This window comes from Musca autumnalis, unplaced genomic scaffold (genome assembly GCF_047663935.1).
Source record: "Musca autumnalis isolate F117 unplaced genomic scaffold, ASM4766393v1 scaffold_1, whole genome shotgun sequence".
Taxonomy (NCBI): Eukaryota; Metazoa; Arthropoda; class Insecta; order Diptera; family Muscidae; genus Musca; species Musca autumnalis.
In genome coordinates this window covers 212,166,194-212,184,611 of record NW_027411644.1, presented here as the reverse complement: position 1 = coordinate 212,184,611, position 18,418 = coordinate 212,166,194, and the positions used below count along the sequence as shown (strand labels likewise).

At 32.5% G+C, this 18,418-nt stretch overlaps 1 protein-coding gene across 1 annotated transcript in view; it reads left to right on the top strand.

Annotated features, from left to right (window-relative positions):
• Positions 1 to 260: 260 nt before the first annotated feature.
• Positions 261 to 18,418, top strand: part of LOC141389034 (uncharacterized) — a 36,016-nt gene continuing 17,858 nt past the window's right edge. The window contains exon 1 of the mRNA XM_073960037.1: positions 261 to 864. Coding sequence (XP_073816138.1) covers positions 762 to 864 — 103 coding nt within the window. The 5' untranslated portion in view covers positions 261 to 761. The remainder of the gene's footprint in view (positions 865 to 18,418) is intronic.

Sequence of the window (18,418 nt, the reverse complement as noted above, 5' to 3'; positions counted from 1 at the left end):
GTTGCGACGTTTCATGTCATGGGAAAAGGAGCATCTTTCTCATCTTATCTCAAAAATAAAAATTAAAAACTCTACGACAAACAACGCACCAAAACAGCAGTTAAACAGAATTCAATATTCCCATTAATTCTCTCAATTTCTTTATTTTTATGTTAACCAATGAAAAAGGCAGCATTGTGAGTGTTTTTACGCTCTATTCGCCGCAATCAATTCGGCGATATTCGGCGTTTAATAATTTGCCGTATTGTTTCTCGTTCATTGGCATCATCTTCTCACCCATCGTCGTCGGCTAGCGGCAATAGCGGGCTTTTGTATCTCGTCGTATATAAACGTGTGTTAGCGGCCACCGGTGAGCCATAAGACGCCTTCAAGTCTAGCTGGCTGTTACAAACGAGAGTAGATATTGAAGTTGTGTCAACAAAACAAATTTTATAAAATTTTCTGTGGATTATATATAACAAAATTATAAAAATTGAGTGAAATCAAATTAATAAATTTAATTAACAAACCAAAAGTTGTGTTACCACAACGAATATTTGGTACATTGTGTGGCTGAAAATTGTGGAGATATTAAATATCCACAAATTGTGACAAAATAAAATCCATATTTTATTTATAAGAAAATAATTGGTGAAATACACAACGTGCAAATTTCAAAAATAAATAATTTTGTCTTATAAATAAATCAATAAAACAAACAAACAAATACTAAGCAAATATTTGTTTAAAATTTTCAAACAAAAATCAAAGTGCCAAATAAAATGTTGAAAATGAAAAATATCACAGCAAATCTTTTACTACAACTCGGTGTCCTACTGGCAATTAGCCTGAATACTGTCTTTGCCTGTCATGGCACTTTGTTGGGTAAGTTTTGGATATTGAAATGAATGAAAAAAACTAAAAACATTTAAAAGGAAATAGATAAATAAAACAAATAATTTTGTGAAAACTAAAACTGATGGCTGACGACTGTTATAATTGAAGATGGGAAGAAATTGTGTGTTACAAAAATTAAAAAAATTAATAAACGTTGAAAAAATAGATATAACCCTAAAATTAAAAAAAAAAATAGTACCCATATTTGAACTTTACATAAAGACTGGAAAATGTATTGTAAAAATAATTAAAATTTAAAAAAAATATTATTGAAGGAAAAAAATGAAAAATAGTACCCATGATGTGGGCTTAAAATTTCATTTCATGACAAACAGACAATGGGTTCGAAAAAACTGAAGGACGCCTCCCAAAAGTGTGAAAAAATATAGTTAGGTTTAAATATGTGATTTTGAAATCAATCGAATCGAAACACAGAGTTATAAGTGATAAGATAAAGTTTCTCAGGCTGGGTTCCGAAAACTTTTTCTGGTTCTGAAAAATCGTATATATCATTGTACTTTCAAAATATGACATTTCCTGAGTATCTTAGGCATGTAAAACTTCTCTACAAGTTTTGTTTTTAAACACGCCGTTCGGACTCGGCGATAAACAGTAAGTCCCATATCATTGAGCTAATATGAATCGGAGTGCACTCTGAGCAGAAGTATTCCTTGTCCCTTCTGAGATGTTTGTGGAACAATTTTATATGTCACAAAACATGTTGCCCACGAAAAAATTCCATCGTTATAATGAGAATCATATGGACTACCTTCGACGAAAATGTCAACACAACATCTCTTAAAATGTTCTAATACTAAGTTTTGAACTTTTGTGAGGGAGATGTCCGTAGATGTTGTCCTATACAGAGCCTTTTGAAACTTGGCGAACGTTTGAAAGAAATCTTAAGATGTCCTAAGGTTCGATCGAATCGAATACTCTATTCGTAAGTAATCAGGCTCATCATTTATTTTAGTTGATGCCGGCAGAGGTTTTTATAGTTTTTTTTATAGCGACCGAAAATAAACTATGCCGTTTCAATACGGGCCGCAAGAACAGCCTGATGCAACTAACTTTAATACGATCCGAAACATGTCCTTATTCTACAATTGTGAGAAAATTTTTTTTTAATTTTTGTGGGAGGTATTCCAATGAGTGCACCAATATAGTCCATATTTGAACTTAATATATGTTTAGAAAAAATATTTTGAGAATGAAATTTTTGACCAAGTAGGTTGATCCCTTCGAGAGTGTTTTTAAAAATTTTTAACTTTTGTGAGGGAGATAACGGACCAATATGGCCCATCTTCGAAGTTGATTTTAGTTTAAACAAAATATTATGAGAATTTAATTTTGGACCAAATCGGATGAATCATTCGAGAATTATCGTGCGCACAAGTCAGATGGACGGACAAAAAGGCCCACGGTCAGGGCTAAAATTGTCCAGATTTTTCTAGATTTGTATAACCCCCGAAAAAATGTGTTCCATTTCAATACGGGCCGCATCGCATGGGCAACCTGATGCAACAAACTTCAATATAATCCAAGATTTGTCATGTTTCCACAATTGTAAGAATCTTTTCTAATTTTTTTCTGGGAGGTATTCCAATGAGTGTACCGATATAGTCCATATTTGAACTTAATATATGTTTGGAAAAAATATTTTGAGTATAAAATGTTTGACCAAGTAGGTTTATTAAAATTTTTGAACTTTTATTTTATTAAAAATTTTGAACTTTTGTGAGGGAGATTACGGACCAACATGGCCCATCTTTGAAGTTGATTTTACGAGAATCAAATTCGAGACGGACAAAAAGACCCACGGGCAGAGCTAAAATTGTCTAAATTGTCTGATTTCGCCCGAACATACTAGGGGTCTAAAAGCCACATTATTGATCGCATCAAAGTGATATACCCTAGTTAGGCAGAATGCAGGGGGTATAAAAAAATAATATCGGATGGATTGGGATTGTAAAGGTGGGATTATCTACTTTCATTGTCAGGTTTTTCTTTTGGAATACCACTAATGGAATATCTGCGCTTCCATTAGGATATAGCCATGTCCGTCTGTTGTAATCACTTTAGCGTCCAAAATAATTGAGCTATAACGCTATATTTTAGAAAACCCTGTATATTTTTTCCATAGGCAGCTCAAGTTCGAAGATGGACTATATCGGTCCACGTTTTGGTATAGACCCCATATAACGGTACTCCCGATTTTCAATATTTTGAGGATTTTAGCTACATTTTCTTACCGAATTTCCTGTAATTTAATATTTGAGGTTCCCAGTCACAAATCTACTCTACCAAAAATTGTCACCATAGGCCCATGTTTTGGTATAACCCCCGTATAAAGGTACCTCCTGGTTTTCGGTATTTTGAGGATTTTAGCAACATTTTCAGATTCAATTACCTGTAATTTGACATTTGAGATTCCCAGTGGCTACAAAACATATTCACTCAAAATTTTTTACCATAGGTCCGTATTTTGGTATAGCCCCCATATAACGGTACCTACCGATTTTCGATATTTTGAGGATTTTAGCTACATTTTTTGACCGAACTACCTGTAATTTGACGTTTAAGGTTCCAAGTGGTCACAAAACATCTGCCTCAAAAACGGTTAACATAGGTTCATGTTTTGGTATAGCCCCCATATAACTATACCTGTCGATTTTCGGTATTTTGAGGTACCGCCCGATTTTCAGGATTTTAGCTACATTTTTGACGGCACTACCTGTAATTTGACATTTGAGGTTCCAGTGATCGGAAAACTTCTCCAAAAAAATTGTTAATGTAGGTCCATGTGTTTGAATAGCCTCCATATAACGGCAGTTCTCGTCAAATGTTGCATCTTTGTTAGGCTGGGTTGCTAGCTGTCGCCCAACCCCAAGTTTTATATTTTCTTAGGGTTGAACGAGTAGCACATGTTAATCCAATACCTTTTACCACTGTTGAAGACTGTTCTCCGAAGACTGAAAGAGGAAAAAAAGAAAAATAATAAAAATAAAATAATACCTAAACGTTTTTTTGGAAGGTATTTTATTTTACATTTTTATTAAATTAAAATATGGACAGAAATAACATAATTTTTAACACAATTGTTTTAAAAAATTACCAGAAATCTAAGAATAAAGAAATAAATAAAAAATAAAGTTATATTTCATTTTTTATTATTAGAAAGTTTTATATAAACAAAGTATTTTTTTTGCAATTATTTGAATTTTTAGTTACTTTTAGTACCATAAATTAAATTCACTTCTGTTTTTTTGCCAATCAAGAACGGAAATAAAACAGTTAGTTTGCTAAAAAAAACATTTTGTTACTAATTTAAATACTTTGCCAAAAATCTTTTGATAAAATCACAAAATAAAAAATAGTATTAAAAAATAACTAAAATAAATACATTTATCAAGATGAAGCAATAGCTTCATAAATTAATTTATGATTTACTTCCTTTTTTCACACACAACACATCAAGATAATCAACTTTGCTTTTAGTGCAATCAATCATCAACAACTTGTTTTGTTGTTTGTTTACAGTTCTAAGTTTTCATTACTAGGAAAAATCATAAAAAAAAATAAATGAAAAAAAAAATCAAAGCAAATCATCATCAACACAAAACTATCAATAAATTTGCAAACGCACATTGAGACGGCTTTTAAATTATTATTATTTTTTTTTTTTTTTTGTTACACACAAAATGTGTACATTTGTTTATATGTATGTGTATGTACATATATTGAGTAAATAAGCAAATATTAGTAGATATGAGATAGTTCACGTTTTCATTCTGTTAAATTTAATAACTATTAAAATCTATTAATTTTTAATTTAAGTATTGTGCTACATATTTAGGATGACATATGTACATATTTCATAAATATTAAACAATTTTAAAAGGAACTAATTTTTCAACTACCAACAATTTCAATTCGATTTAATAACATAAAATTTATCATAATAAAATCGTGATTTATAGCGCAAGAATACATTAAACATATTTTTCATTTATAAAAAAAAAACTTCTTATGAAGTACTAAATTTCTGTGCAAGTTCGAGCATGATTTGAAGTGCTTTAGTGCTTCATAACCTCAAAAAACGTTGAATTTTAGAGATATCAACATGAACATTTGACACAAGATAAAGTCACGCAGAGAAAAAAATATGTTTGATCCAACAATATTCCAAGAGCAAAATATGTATTGTTAACATATTGTTGGATTCCTCATGTAGTATTGTAAATCCAAAAATAGTTTGTGTCAACTGAACAATATTTCTCTCTGTTCTTCGAAAATTTGTTTCTCTTCTCTCGCTATTCGATGCCGTGTTTGAAAAAACAATTTTGGTGAGTTGTGGTGTGTTTGTATGACATGCTGCCTTTACCTTTGTTTTTGTGTGTATGTACTTGTGAGACTCTTGTTTTTATTTGTTTCTGTTTTGTTTCATTCTTCTTTCCTTTTCATGTTTGTTATGGTGTTTAATTATTCCTTATGTTGTGGTGGGTTCTTGTGGCTTTTTGTTTGTCTTTGTTGTCAGCCAATGCAGCAAACCATGTATTGTGTTCATCAATGATTGCAATATTATACGCGACATTTATATCCAAGTTATGCGAAAAGTGTATATGAGAAGTATATGCACTCAAATCAAAAATTTCTGGGCTGGTTTTCTGTATTGACAATACTTTTTGTAAACAAAATTAGATTATGATAGTTCCTACAATCGGTATTGTTAACGATTTTAACAATATTGCGGAAATTCGAAAGTTGTTTTTGTTTTCTATGTTTGGAACAAAAGATGGTATTTTTGGATTTGGATTACAATGTTTGAACAAAACAAATACATTTTTGGAACCAAAACATATATTTTTGTTCCAACAAAAGCGAAAAATATTTTTTCTGTGCGTGTAGAAGTCGTAGAAAAAATAAAAATTGCTAACTCAGAAAACGCTTTTTTGAGTTATGCCACTCGTTGAGTAAATGAGCGATATGATCATCATCGCTTTAACAGGTAATCATTAAACATAGTTTTATTTTTAATACGGCAAAATTTCCTTCTTGCCCCTCCTTTTTATTTACAAATTTTACTAGCACTTTTAAACAAACAAAACTAAAATATAATATTGTCCCCTCAAGAAAAAAACACAACTCTAAATACGTGTTTCGATCATCTTTTCAAAGATTTTGAAAGACTATTAAATTATTTATGGTTTATTTGAAAGACAATTTGGCAAGCCGGCAGTCAGTCAGTCAGTCGGGCAGGCAATAAGGGTGTGTCCAATATACATAATAAATAAATGATTTATATGACAATTAGATGTCACTTTGACAACTGACATACATACATTTATATATTTGCATTGTGAATTGAACAGGTTTAGAAAATAGCCATTGACGAAGCTAAAGACAACAACACACATACATTATCTCCATATCAATGAAAAGAGAATCTTTGCTGTTCATTTAATTATTTGTCTTTTGTTTTCATTATTTATATTCGCTGTCATCATAGTATATTTTCTTTTCCGCCACACAAATCATATGCAATGATACCACAAAAACTGAGATGACCAGCATGGAAATAAATAAAAACATTAAATAACAAAAGTGAAATAAAAAAGAAAAACAAAAGTCATATAAAAAACCTGACATCTTCAAGCATATTGTAATGAGTCAATAATTCGATAGTCGAACAGACAAAAGCTATAGTCAGCTATTATTGTTATTAGCCAGACAAAATGACTGCTGTTGTATGTACATAGCCACTTACATGTATGCCTACTAGGCAGTTTGTAAATAATAATTCGTTTGTATATTGAGATCTTCAAGTCATTTTTAATAACAATTTTATGTTAACGGCGTTTTTTTTTTTGTATGAAAGTCAAAATAGTAGCGGCTACAACAAATGAAAATTAAAAAAAAAAAAAACAAAAAAAAATTGACTTAACAACAGCATTGTCATTGCTTAAAGGCAAGTTTTCAGTAGTGAACTGTAATTGATGACGTCTTAGAGCAGACTTGTTTAGTTGCATATGAACACATCTATATTTTTGTTGTTGTATTTTGTGTTTATGATAGTTTTTTGTTGTTGTTAAATATTGCATGTGGTTAACTCTCATTTTAAGGTCAAAATATTCATTATTGGTTGAAATATCGTTAATGTAAGTTAAAAATTATCGGCTACAGATGACAGAGATATACCCCCCAGCCTGTGTGAATTGAGAGTTTTAGCTATGGACATATGGAATAACAGCTACACAACCGAAATTCTTTTCCCCAAAAATTACGTATTTAGGGGGCTTTGAGACTTTTATGGCCTTATTTTGAACTTATGAATTTGCCAAGCAAATCAAATGTCGAATATACGACACGTCTGAACACTTTCGGAATTCCCTTCGGAAAAATCTTTCTGATTTCTATTTATTTTCGTAAGGATGTTTTCCCCACCCATTTTGTTCAGACTTCCTTTTGAATTCGGAAATAAATTTTCCCTCGACCGAATTCCATTCCATTTTCTTCGATATTTCGTTCCAAAATTATGTCAACCACTACATACAACCTTCGTTGCGAATTCGTTCGGATATGAAATCGGACGTACCTATTCCGTTACGATTTCGGAAAGATTTGTTTTCTTGGTGCCGACAAAAATATAGACACTTTAGGAATATTTACATAAACGATTATGGTAGAGTAGGGCGATCTAGTACAAGGTTCACTCTCCCAGTTCCTAAACGTATGAGTGGTTATATACAAACGAACGTATAATATCACTCATACATAGGTCTTTCATGCAAACAATGTGTGTTTGGGAGTCATTCCTTTCGTGCCCACCAGCCACTTTACTTGGTCACTGTAGTATTTTTAAGAGCTCTTAGGCCATTATTTCAAGAAACATGGACTAGCCTACTAAAATCCTTAAATTGTTGTAATCAGAATCACAAGAATTACCTTCGATGCAAATTTCAAAACAATCATCGAAATGACCTCAAATTGCACTTTAGAGAAAATTTTTAACTTTTGTGATTGAGGTACCGAAAGGAGTTGTCCGTATTCGAACTTGATTAACCCTCCCAGTCCATTTGTCGAATATATTCGACATTTAGCAATGTTTTTACATAGGCAGAAATTATTTTTGACACTGAAGGGGTTAAAGTTCGAACTTGATTTAATTTCGAATAACACAATGTGTAAATGTCAATCACTCCTTAACATGCCCGCCACCCAATTTTGTAAGTCATTCGTAGGATTTTATAAAGTTTTTGGGATATTATGTCAGAAAGCATGGACTTGGCCACGAAAAAATATTTTATCGTTGTAAAAATAATCACAAAGACAACTTCGATGAGACTTGAAACTTTTGTAAAGGAAAATACCTGAAGGTGTTGTCAGATAGAGAAATTTTTTGGAACTTAATGTACGTATATAGAAGACCTATAGATCTCTTCAATGAAGGCCGGACAGATGCTTATATTAAAGAGCAATAGGTCTTATCAGAGAAGTCCAATAGATTTCCTCAAAGAAATGCATTAGAAGACCAGCAGATATTCTTATAAAGGACCAGTTCTAATAGAATAACCGCAGGTCCAGTCAGACAAAATGTTTTCTTTTAGAGGACCAAAGGGTCCCATCAGAGAAGCTCTATAAATAAGAGAAGACCCTCTCAACTCTCATTGAATACCAAAATGTCTTCTCATAGAAAACAAAAATGCCCTCCCTACACTAAGACTACCTTGGCTGAAATTTTCAAAGCAATCCTCGAAAAGCCCTTAAACTTCACTTCAATGAATTTTTTTAACTTTCGTAAGGGAGGTAACTGAACGTCTTTTCCGATATAGACCTTCGTATACTCAAGTCATAAATGATCTAGCTGATCAGATATTTTAGTTGGTGCTGGCAGGGGTTTTAAGTGTTTTGTGAAAATATCTCAGTATGAAGTATGAACTTGCCTGCGAAAAAAATTGGTCGAAAATTCTGCAAAAAATGTTAAATGATCCGACACATGTCCTTAAAATGCAGTTTTGCGAACAATTTTGAAATTTTGTGTAGGAGGCAGCGGAAGGGGGGTACGATATATTTCATATCCGAACTAGATCTATGTCAAAAGTAATAATGCTCCGCCAAGAATGTTCGACATATGTAAGTTCAGTAAGTTACATCCCGAATTCCGGTATTTTAGGACCGAACTACCTGTAATTTAACATTTCAGATTCCCGGTGGTCACAAAACTTCTCCACCAAAAACTGTCAACATAGGTCTATGGTTTGATATAGCCCTAGCCCGCACATAACGGTACCTGTAGATTTTCGGTATTTTGAGAATTTTGAGCTACATTTTTTGTCCGATCTATCTGTAACCTGTCATTTAAGACTCCCAGTGGTCATAAAACTTCTCCACCAAAAATTGTCAACATACGTTCATTTTTTGGTACAACCCCCATATAAAGGTACCTCCCGATTTTCGGTATTTTGAAGATTTTAGCTACACTTCTTGACCAAACTACCTGTAATAAAACATTTGAGGTTGTCAATGGTCACAAAACTTATCCACAATAACATAGGTCTATGTTCTGATATAGTCCCTATAAAACAGTTCCTCCCGATTTTCGGTATTTTGAGGATTTCAGCTACATTTGTTGACCGAATTATCTGCAATTTGTGATACATAGTGATATATAGTGATACCTCCAGATTTTGGGTACTTTGAAGATAAAAAAAGTTCCGCCCGGCCGAGCTTAACACTTCTTTTTTGTTTTATCGAATCACCTTATATTTAAGATTTTATCTAAGCAAAACAAACAAAAACTCATCAAAAAATAATACAGGGAGACGAAGTTATATAGAAGTTTTCATTCACTTGAGATAAAAGGGAACCAACACGCAAAGAAAAAATATTTTTCGCTTTTGTTGGAACAAAAATATTTGTTTTGGTTCAAAAAATGTATTTGTTTTGTTCAAACATTGTAATCCAAATCCAAAAATACCATATTTTGTTCCAAACATAGAAAACAAAAACAACTTTCGAATTTCTGCAATATTGTAAAAATCGTTAACAATACCGATTGTAGGAACTATCATAATCTAATTTTGTTTACAGAGAAAAGAAAAAATTGTCGAAGAAAAGAGAGAACTATTGTTCAGTTGACAAAAAGTATTTTTGGATTTAACAAAACCCAATTGTTGGAATCACAATACTACATTTGGAATTTAACAATATCTTTACAATACATATTTTGCTCTTCGAATATTGTTGGATCAATCATATTTTTTTCTCTGCGTGAAGACATGTGTTGTACTACCATTTTCTATTGTCACCATTTTTTGTTCTCACCATAGTAAACATATTGAAACTAAGGAAACCAAACAATTTAGTCAAAATATTGGAAGGTGTTGGCGTGTCGTGCTCCTAATGACGAAATTTTTCCCCAATTTTGGAAAATACGCAATATTTGCAAATTTCTGGAGAAAGAAATAGCTATTTCTCGGAAACTATAATAGATATTGTATTCATGGTATTTTTTGGGGGTGGATAGGTTTGTTGCTTTTAAGAATCGTTTTAACAAATTTCCGTAGCGTTTACACGAAGTGAGTTATTTTATTTTTTTCTCAGAAAGAAATAGCTATTTCTGGGAAACTATAACAGATATTGTATTCATTGTTTTCTGTTGGAGAGGTAGGATTGTTGCTTTTAAGAATTGTTTTAACAAATTACCGTAGCGTTTACACAAAGTGAGCTATTTTATTTTTTCTCAGATTATGAATTTTAACGAAATTGCAATTTTAGTGGAGTAAAACTTTTAGGGAACAGCATGGAACAGAGTTTCGTTTTCACAGAATGCTGCTTGAGAGTGTACTCTTTCAGACCATATATACTATTGTACCTAAAGTTTTCCCTCCGTTGAACACTTTCTTAAATTTATTGAAATTACATGGGTAAAAATGTGTGTGTTTTTCTCTCCTTTTTCCCATATGAATCATGGTTTTTAAAACACAAATGAACATTTTTTTTTGACATAAATGAGTTATTATATCAGTTAATGAACCCAAGGAGTATTTTTTTAATTTTTAAATTTAAAATTTTTTGAAAAAAAAAAATTAAAAAAATTTACAAATTTTATTTTTTGTGTTTTTATAGTTTGCTTATTGGTGCTTGACTATTTTTAATAGATTGGAACATATGAAAAACTCAAAAACATTCATATTTTGATGCAAAATATGAAAAAAACTCAAAATTTTAGGTTTGACATTGAATTCCTCTGCAACTGCTAAACGGACATTGATTGCTTATAATGCATCGGTTGCGTTATCTGTCAAACAAAAAAAGAATTATGAAAATATCTCTATCCGTTCAAAAGTTACAGAGTTTTGACCAGGAAAAAACCCATTCTAAACCACTGTGCGCCACACAAATCTTTGAAATTTGCGTTAAAACTCCAAAATTTAAATTTTTAATTTTTTTTAAAACGGAAATTTGTATCCCACAAATGTTTCTGCGTTTTAACCTACAAATACTGTTGCTGTATTCAAATTGAAATGCTAAAACATTTCTAACAACAAAGTTTGTTGCTTAAGTCTTTTGTTTTAAACACATAAATATTTTACGTCTAACAAAAGCCCATGAAACTAAAGTTTATTTGCTAAATATTTTTGTGTAAACTTTGTTGGTTTCTATTCACTCCGTGCTAAGTTGCTCGTTCTGATTTTGTTTACATCTTCAAAAAAAATCCAAAAATCTACTGACGTTTTATTTGTATTAAATCAAATTCTATTTTTATGTTCTTGGCTGTTTGATTATTCTGCCCAGCATTTTTGTTTACTACGACTCGACGAAACACGCTTATAGTGAACTTTCTTTTGTCCACCAAAAAAACATAAAATTTATATTCTCCTACTGATCAGGCAAAATCGTATAATACCACAATTACTATGTACCTGATACAATGACAACTATAGACCGGCCGGCCGACCGGCTGGCATGTGGGAATACAAAATAATAATAAAATTTTACCATTTATTAGTTCAAATTGTTGTTTATTTGGTCATATTTTCAAAATATCATTTTGGTCGAAGAAGAAGAAAAAAGTATACCGCCTCATTTGATATTCACAATATGCACAAGTTGGAATAAAATCCAATTTGAATATTCAATAGCTGGTGGATTATGGGCGGTGGCGGTCTTGCCATGGCAATGCGATTTTTTTATGCAATCTCTTAATATGCTGTTGAAACAAGTTTTTAGCGATATATAAAAATATATAAATATAAACACTAACAATAACAAATTGCTTATCAAATGCAAAACGTGTCCATCTATCCATTGTCAATGAAGATAACCAATTTCTAGTATTAAATTTCATTTTGTTATATTTATTTTTATAGATTTCTTTCTTTTTTTTTTTTTGTTTTGTTTGTGTGTGTATGTCTTTCTTCCTTTATATATTCAAAATCTCCTATAGATTTGATTGAGTTTAGATTTAATCTGTAACCTGATTCAGTTATGTTTGGTTTATACCAAAATGATGAAGTTTATTCTTCTTCCCCCTATCCGGTGACAACAAATTTCAATTCCAGTGTCTGTGTATGTGTGAATTGAATTCGTGATTATTTTTTTATTACCACCTAGTGTTGATTACAATTTGAACCTCTTCAAAAATCAAAAAAAAATGTTGGCACGTTTAAAGTGTGAAATATTAATTTCATTTAATTTGTTTGAATTAATTTATGGCTTGTCTTATAGCCATAACATTGCCATTCAATTGTGGTTGGAAATTGTCATTGGGTGTTAAGAGGGTCTAGCAAGAAGTTTAAGAATAAACTGCCTCTTGAAGGCAGTTTCAACAATAAAATAGAGAAAAGAGGAGAGTTTCATTAGAAAAGATCGAATAAAAATCATACAAAAAAATATAAATACAGAATATGATGAGGATGTGTGACCCACATGCGAAGCTATGGTCTTCCATTTCTGCCACCAAAATTAAAAAAAAATATATAAAGGCAAATTAATTGTATATTCCGTTATTTACAAACAAAAACGCAAATATCCTATTAACATTTTTTTTTAATGCGAAATTTACGTCTCAAATTTCATTAAAAATTTCCTCTGTCATTAAAATTATAGGCCTTAGGAGCGAGCGACACATGTAATTTCCATAGTTTGTTTTTTTGCCATAATATTTAAATTTCTATTTTACAAAATTTTTTTACGTTTTACTTCTTTTTCATATCTAAAAAAATAAAATATTAACCATTGACGTCATAAAACAAACAAAAACATGTCAATAAACTGTTTTCCATAAGCTTTGTGCTCGTGTCACCACATTTAAAATCTCGAAAACCATAAAATTAAGTCAAAACTAATTTTCACATGTTTTTTTTGTTGTTTTTGTTGGCTGTTTTATGATCGACAAAACATGAATTTAAATGTGTGTTACAGTTTTTTTTTCTACCCTTTTCTATGGGATGTGAAAATTGTGCGTAAGTCGTTAACCACATTAGGCCACTTGGTCATTGATACATTGACGTCAGTAGGTGTTGATGATGACGATCATCATCAATGATAATGATTTATTTTTGGTGGTAAATATTAATAACATTATTCCATTATTTCAAACTAAAAATAGTTCAAACATTTAGTATTTAATTGATTTGAGTTATGTTATTTTTAAACATTGTCGTTCCCTAATCGGAACCCCCTCAACCGCAATTTTTGATTAATGTTCATTTTTTTAAAAAATTTAATTGTTTTTTCGTTTTGTTTTTAAGTGGTAATATTACAAGCTGTTACCATGTTAGAGCACATTCAGTTGAGACAGTTGTTTGACAAAAGTTTAACTTAATGATTAATGACAGTTAACTATTTATAGATTAGCTGAAGATTTAGGTCAAATATATATACCATAACAAAAAAAAAACTAGTCAGTCGCCTCAGCCTATAGAAAGAAGACAACCAAGTATAAAGGCGAATTTTTATAGCCTCCGTCATAAAATATTCGTAACTTATATGGAAAAATTAGATTTCTTTCTGTTACGAAAGTGCCAATACCCACAATTTTTAACTCTGTGAACCCCAAATACCTAATTTTAACTAATTCGGTCACCTAAAAACTTGAAAATATCTGAAACCGGGAGATATCATTATAGGGGGGCAATTCCAAAATATACACCTATGTCAACAATGTTTGGTGGAGAAGTTTTGTGACCACTAGGAACCTCAAATGTCAAATTACCACAGTTGGGCAATCTGGTTCCCGGAATGGATCGATCTTTCTAGTTCCTTTTCCCAAAAGGAACTAGTTCCTTAATACAGTGCCATAGTTACAAATACATAGTTCCGAGACAGATATAGTTCAACAAATCAAACAATTCATCCACCAAACCCTGAAAACATTTGGGTCTCGGAGCTATTTGTAACGGAAAAGCGATGAAAGAGAAGCTTTTTTCGTTACAAATAGCTCCAAGACCCAAATGTTTTCAGGGTTTGGTGGATCAATTGTCATGAAAAGAAATGAATTGCAGCGAATAAACAGCATCGTAAAAGGAACTAGAAGCTCGAAAGGAACTACATGAACTAGAGGAACTATATACACCCAATAACTGGAAATAGTTCCTTGTCCGGAATAGTTTCTTGGAACTAGTTCGTTCCGGAAGTACACAACTCAATAAATTACATCCGTAGGTACCCTTACATGGGGACAATACCCACAAAAGAAACCTATATTGACAATTTTTGGTGGAGAAGTTTTTTTTGGTCACCATGAACCTCAAATGTCGAATTAACCGTACTTTGGTCAAAAAATGCAGCAAAAATCTTCAAAATACCTAAAATCCGGAGATACCGTTATATGGGCACTATACCAAAATATGTACCTATGTTGACAAATTTTGGTGGATAAGTCTTGGGACAACAGGGAACCTCACGAATTACACGTAGTTCGGACAAAAAATGCAATAAAACCCTAAAAATAGCCAAAGTCGGGAGGTACCGTTATATGGGGGCCATAGCAAACCGTGGAATCACGTCGAAATTTTTTTGTGGATAAAATTTGTGGCCACTCGAAACCGAATATCAAATTACAGGTAGTTTGGACAAAAAATGCAGCTAAAATCCGCAAAATACCAAAAATCGGGAGGTACCGTTTTATGGAGGCTATACCAAAATATGGATCCATGATGAAAATTTTTGGTGAAAAAGATTTTTAACCACCTCAAATGTCAAATTACAGCTAGTTCGGATTAATAATGCAGTTAAAGTTCTCAAAATTCCTAAAATCGGAGGTACCGTTTTATGAGAAAAAAAAATTTAACCACCTCAAATGCCAAATTACAGCTAGTTCAGGCAAATAATGCAGCTAAAAACCTCAAAATACCTGAAATCGGGAGGTAGGATCTATGTTAACAATGTTTAGTGTAGCAGTTTTGTGGCCACCGAGAATCTCAACCTTCTCCACTAAAAATTCCAAATGCCAAATTACAACGAATTCGTTCTGATAATGTAGCTAGCAACTTCAAAATACCTCAAATGGGGCTGTACATCTATATGGGGGCTATTCCAAAATATGGACCTATGTCTACAATTTTTTGTTAGATAAGTTTTTTGGCCACTAGGAATCCGAAATACCAATTTGTAGCTAATTTACTCAGCAAATGCAGCTAAAAACTTCAAAATACCTGAGACCGGGCCGTACAGTAATATGGAGGTTATATCAAAATGGGGACCATTATAACCTATCTTCGAACTTAACCTGCCTGCAGACAAAAGTAGCATATTTTTTCAAACCCATAGACTTTATGGTCTTCAATATGAAGACATCATGGTCTTCTATAATAGGACCTCATGGTCTTCTACAAAAAACAAAATACATGGTGGATACCTTCTTCATTGCCTTATGAAACGGTTTTCTGTAAGAAGATTTCGTGGTCTTCTATAAAAAAAAACTTCATGGTCTTCAATAAGAAGACATCATGGTCTTCAATAAGAAAAACTCACGGTCTTCTATAATTGGACCTCATGATCTTCTACAAAAGACCACAGGGGTTTCTACAAGAAGAGCTCACGGTCTTCTATAAGAACATCTCATGATCTTCTACCAGAAGATCTCATGGTCGAGAAGAACTCATGGTTTTCTACAAGAAAGCCTCATGGTCTACTATAAGAAGTCCTCATGGTCTTCTATAAGTAGTCCTCATTTCCTTATACAAGAAAACCTCATGGTCTTCCAAAAGAAGTTCGCATGATCACCTATAAGTAGACATCATGATCTTCTACTAGAAGATCTCATGGACAAGAAGAACATATGGTCTTCTACAAGAAGACATCACGATCTTCTATAAAAAACTGGTATTCACGTTTCCCTATTGATCGCCACGTGATGAACCCACATTCTGGAGTCCTTCTGTAATTGTTTGAGCTTTGCCATTTATCAATTTGAGCTTTGCCATTTATCGAAGAGCAAAACATGTATTGTAAAGATATTGTTAGATTCCCCATGTAGTATTGTGAGTGCAACAATCGTTTTTGTTAATTACAACAATTGTTTTTGTCATATCCAACAATAGATGTTGTCATATCCAACAATAGTTTTTGTCTGCTGGACAATATTATTCTCTTTTCTTCGACAATTTTATTCTATTCTCTCGGTATTCGATGCCGTGGTGAAAAAAAAAATTGATGAGATTTGTTTGTATGAGTTCCCCTTATCTTTGTTTTTCTTTTTTATCTTTGTTCTTTTTTGTGCATGTACACCATGAGATTCGTGTTTTTATTTGCTTCTTTTCATTCTTCTTTGTAATTTGATAGTTGAGTTACACCACAATCTGAGAAGTGTTTTGGTTGTATAATTCGTGTTATCTTTTCATATTTGTTGTGGTTTTATGGTATTCCTTATGTTGGGATAGGTGATTGGAGGATGAGCGCAATGGAGTAGTATTGTTGTTCCAACAAAAGTGAAACATAGTTTTTCTCTGCGTGTGTGCTCCACTTCTCCAGAAAAAGCGTGATTACAAAGTACTATTTCAAACGAGCAGATTCCTTGTAGACTGCCTTTTGGATTACTGACTGACATGGGTTTGGGTTTCCAATGTCCTCAGCAGGAAAATTGTTGCACACCAGTTTTTCAATAAATATCAGAAGTTTTGTTGGTTGGTCATATACATATATGCTGGAAGTTCAATGTTTTGCTCCGTAAAGCTTTAAGTTTTAAATAGTGTTTTTTTAGCTCCAGGGTAACCCCAAAATAATTTAAACTTTTAAACTTATAATATTACCTGCTGTTGTAGCGTTTTAACTACCAACTCACGATTAAATGTAAAAGTATTGTTTTCAAGAACATTTTAGGTGCATATCCATACTTAGGACCCCATGCGCCAAGGTTTCTATATCTACGGAAAATAATCCTTTCTATTTCATATTGAGATCGACTGTCATACCGGATTACAAACTCATTGTAATTTTATTGTGGTGGGTGAACCTGTGTGGAATACACCATATAGCCACCCCCATCCCTCCTCCATACATAAACCAACGGGAGTGCTGATTTTTTTGCATCTTCATCCCCAAGAAAACTTCTTTTTTCCATCCTTAAAAAGAGGAAGAAGAACCTTTTAAAAAGAATTATTCCATAATCCCATGGAACAAAACTGTTCTTTGTGCATCTTTCGCTTCTTTGTTTATTTGCAATCTCTTTCGCATTTAATAAATTTCAGGAAATATATTTTTGCAAATGACTTCTGAAGATGAAGCTTCTTTAAAAAAAGAATGTCACCTTTTATTCGTATTTAGTTTGTTATAAATGTCATCATTTATTATGGCTTTAGATATTTTTTCGTAGCTAGCCGGCAGTTGGTTATCTTAAAATTGCGGTTTTTTGTTTTACTCTACCCCTCTTCACTTCACTTTGCCTTAGCATCGTTTATCACCCAGACAATTTTTTTTATAACCGAATATTATTGGTGTGAGAGGCTTTAATTGCATTATTAGCACGAGTTGTTGGCCAACAACAAGAAAGATACCTTAAAACCCCCTCCCCTCTTCCTTAAAACAGAACCTATTAATGTCAAAGCAATGCTGTGGTTGGTGTCAGACCTTTAGGCGACCGTAAGGTAAAGCTCTTGCCATTCACTTTGGGTTTTGGGATTCTGCGTGTGTGTCAGTTTCGTTTTCGTTTTTTTTCAATCCAGGACTAAGCCGTTGCTGGAACATGAAACCCAAGCCGCCAGCTTATCAATCTTGGTGATTTATCTGGCGTTTTGTCATGTTCGGCTTAAAGGTTTTTGTTTTATTTTGTTGTTATTGGCATTTAGTGTCATTTTAATGAATGTAAATATATCAAATTAAATGATTGTCCAGTTGTAAAGGTAAAGTGTTGACGCCATTTATTGATGGGCTTAGCCAATGGAGGAAGAAGCCAATTGTGGCTTGGGGCAGCTGGCTGCAGTCCTATCTGTTTGTATGCTAATTAAGCAGCAGAAGAAGAAGAACGAAATCCTTAATGACTGTGTAATTGGCATATGGATTTCATGTTACACCCCTTTTTAAGCTGATTAAGGTGACA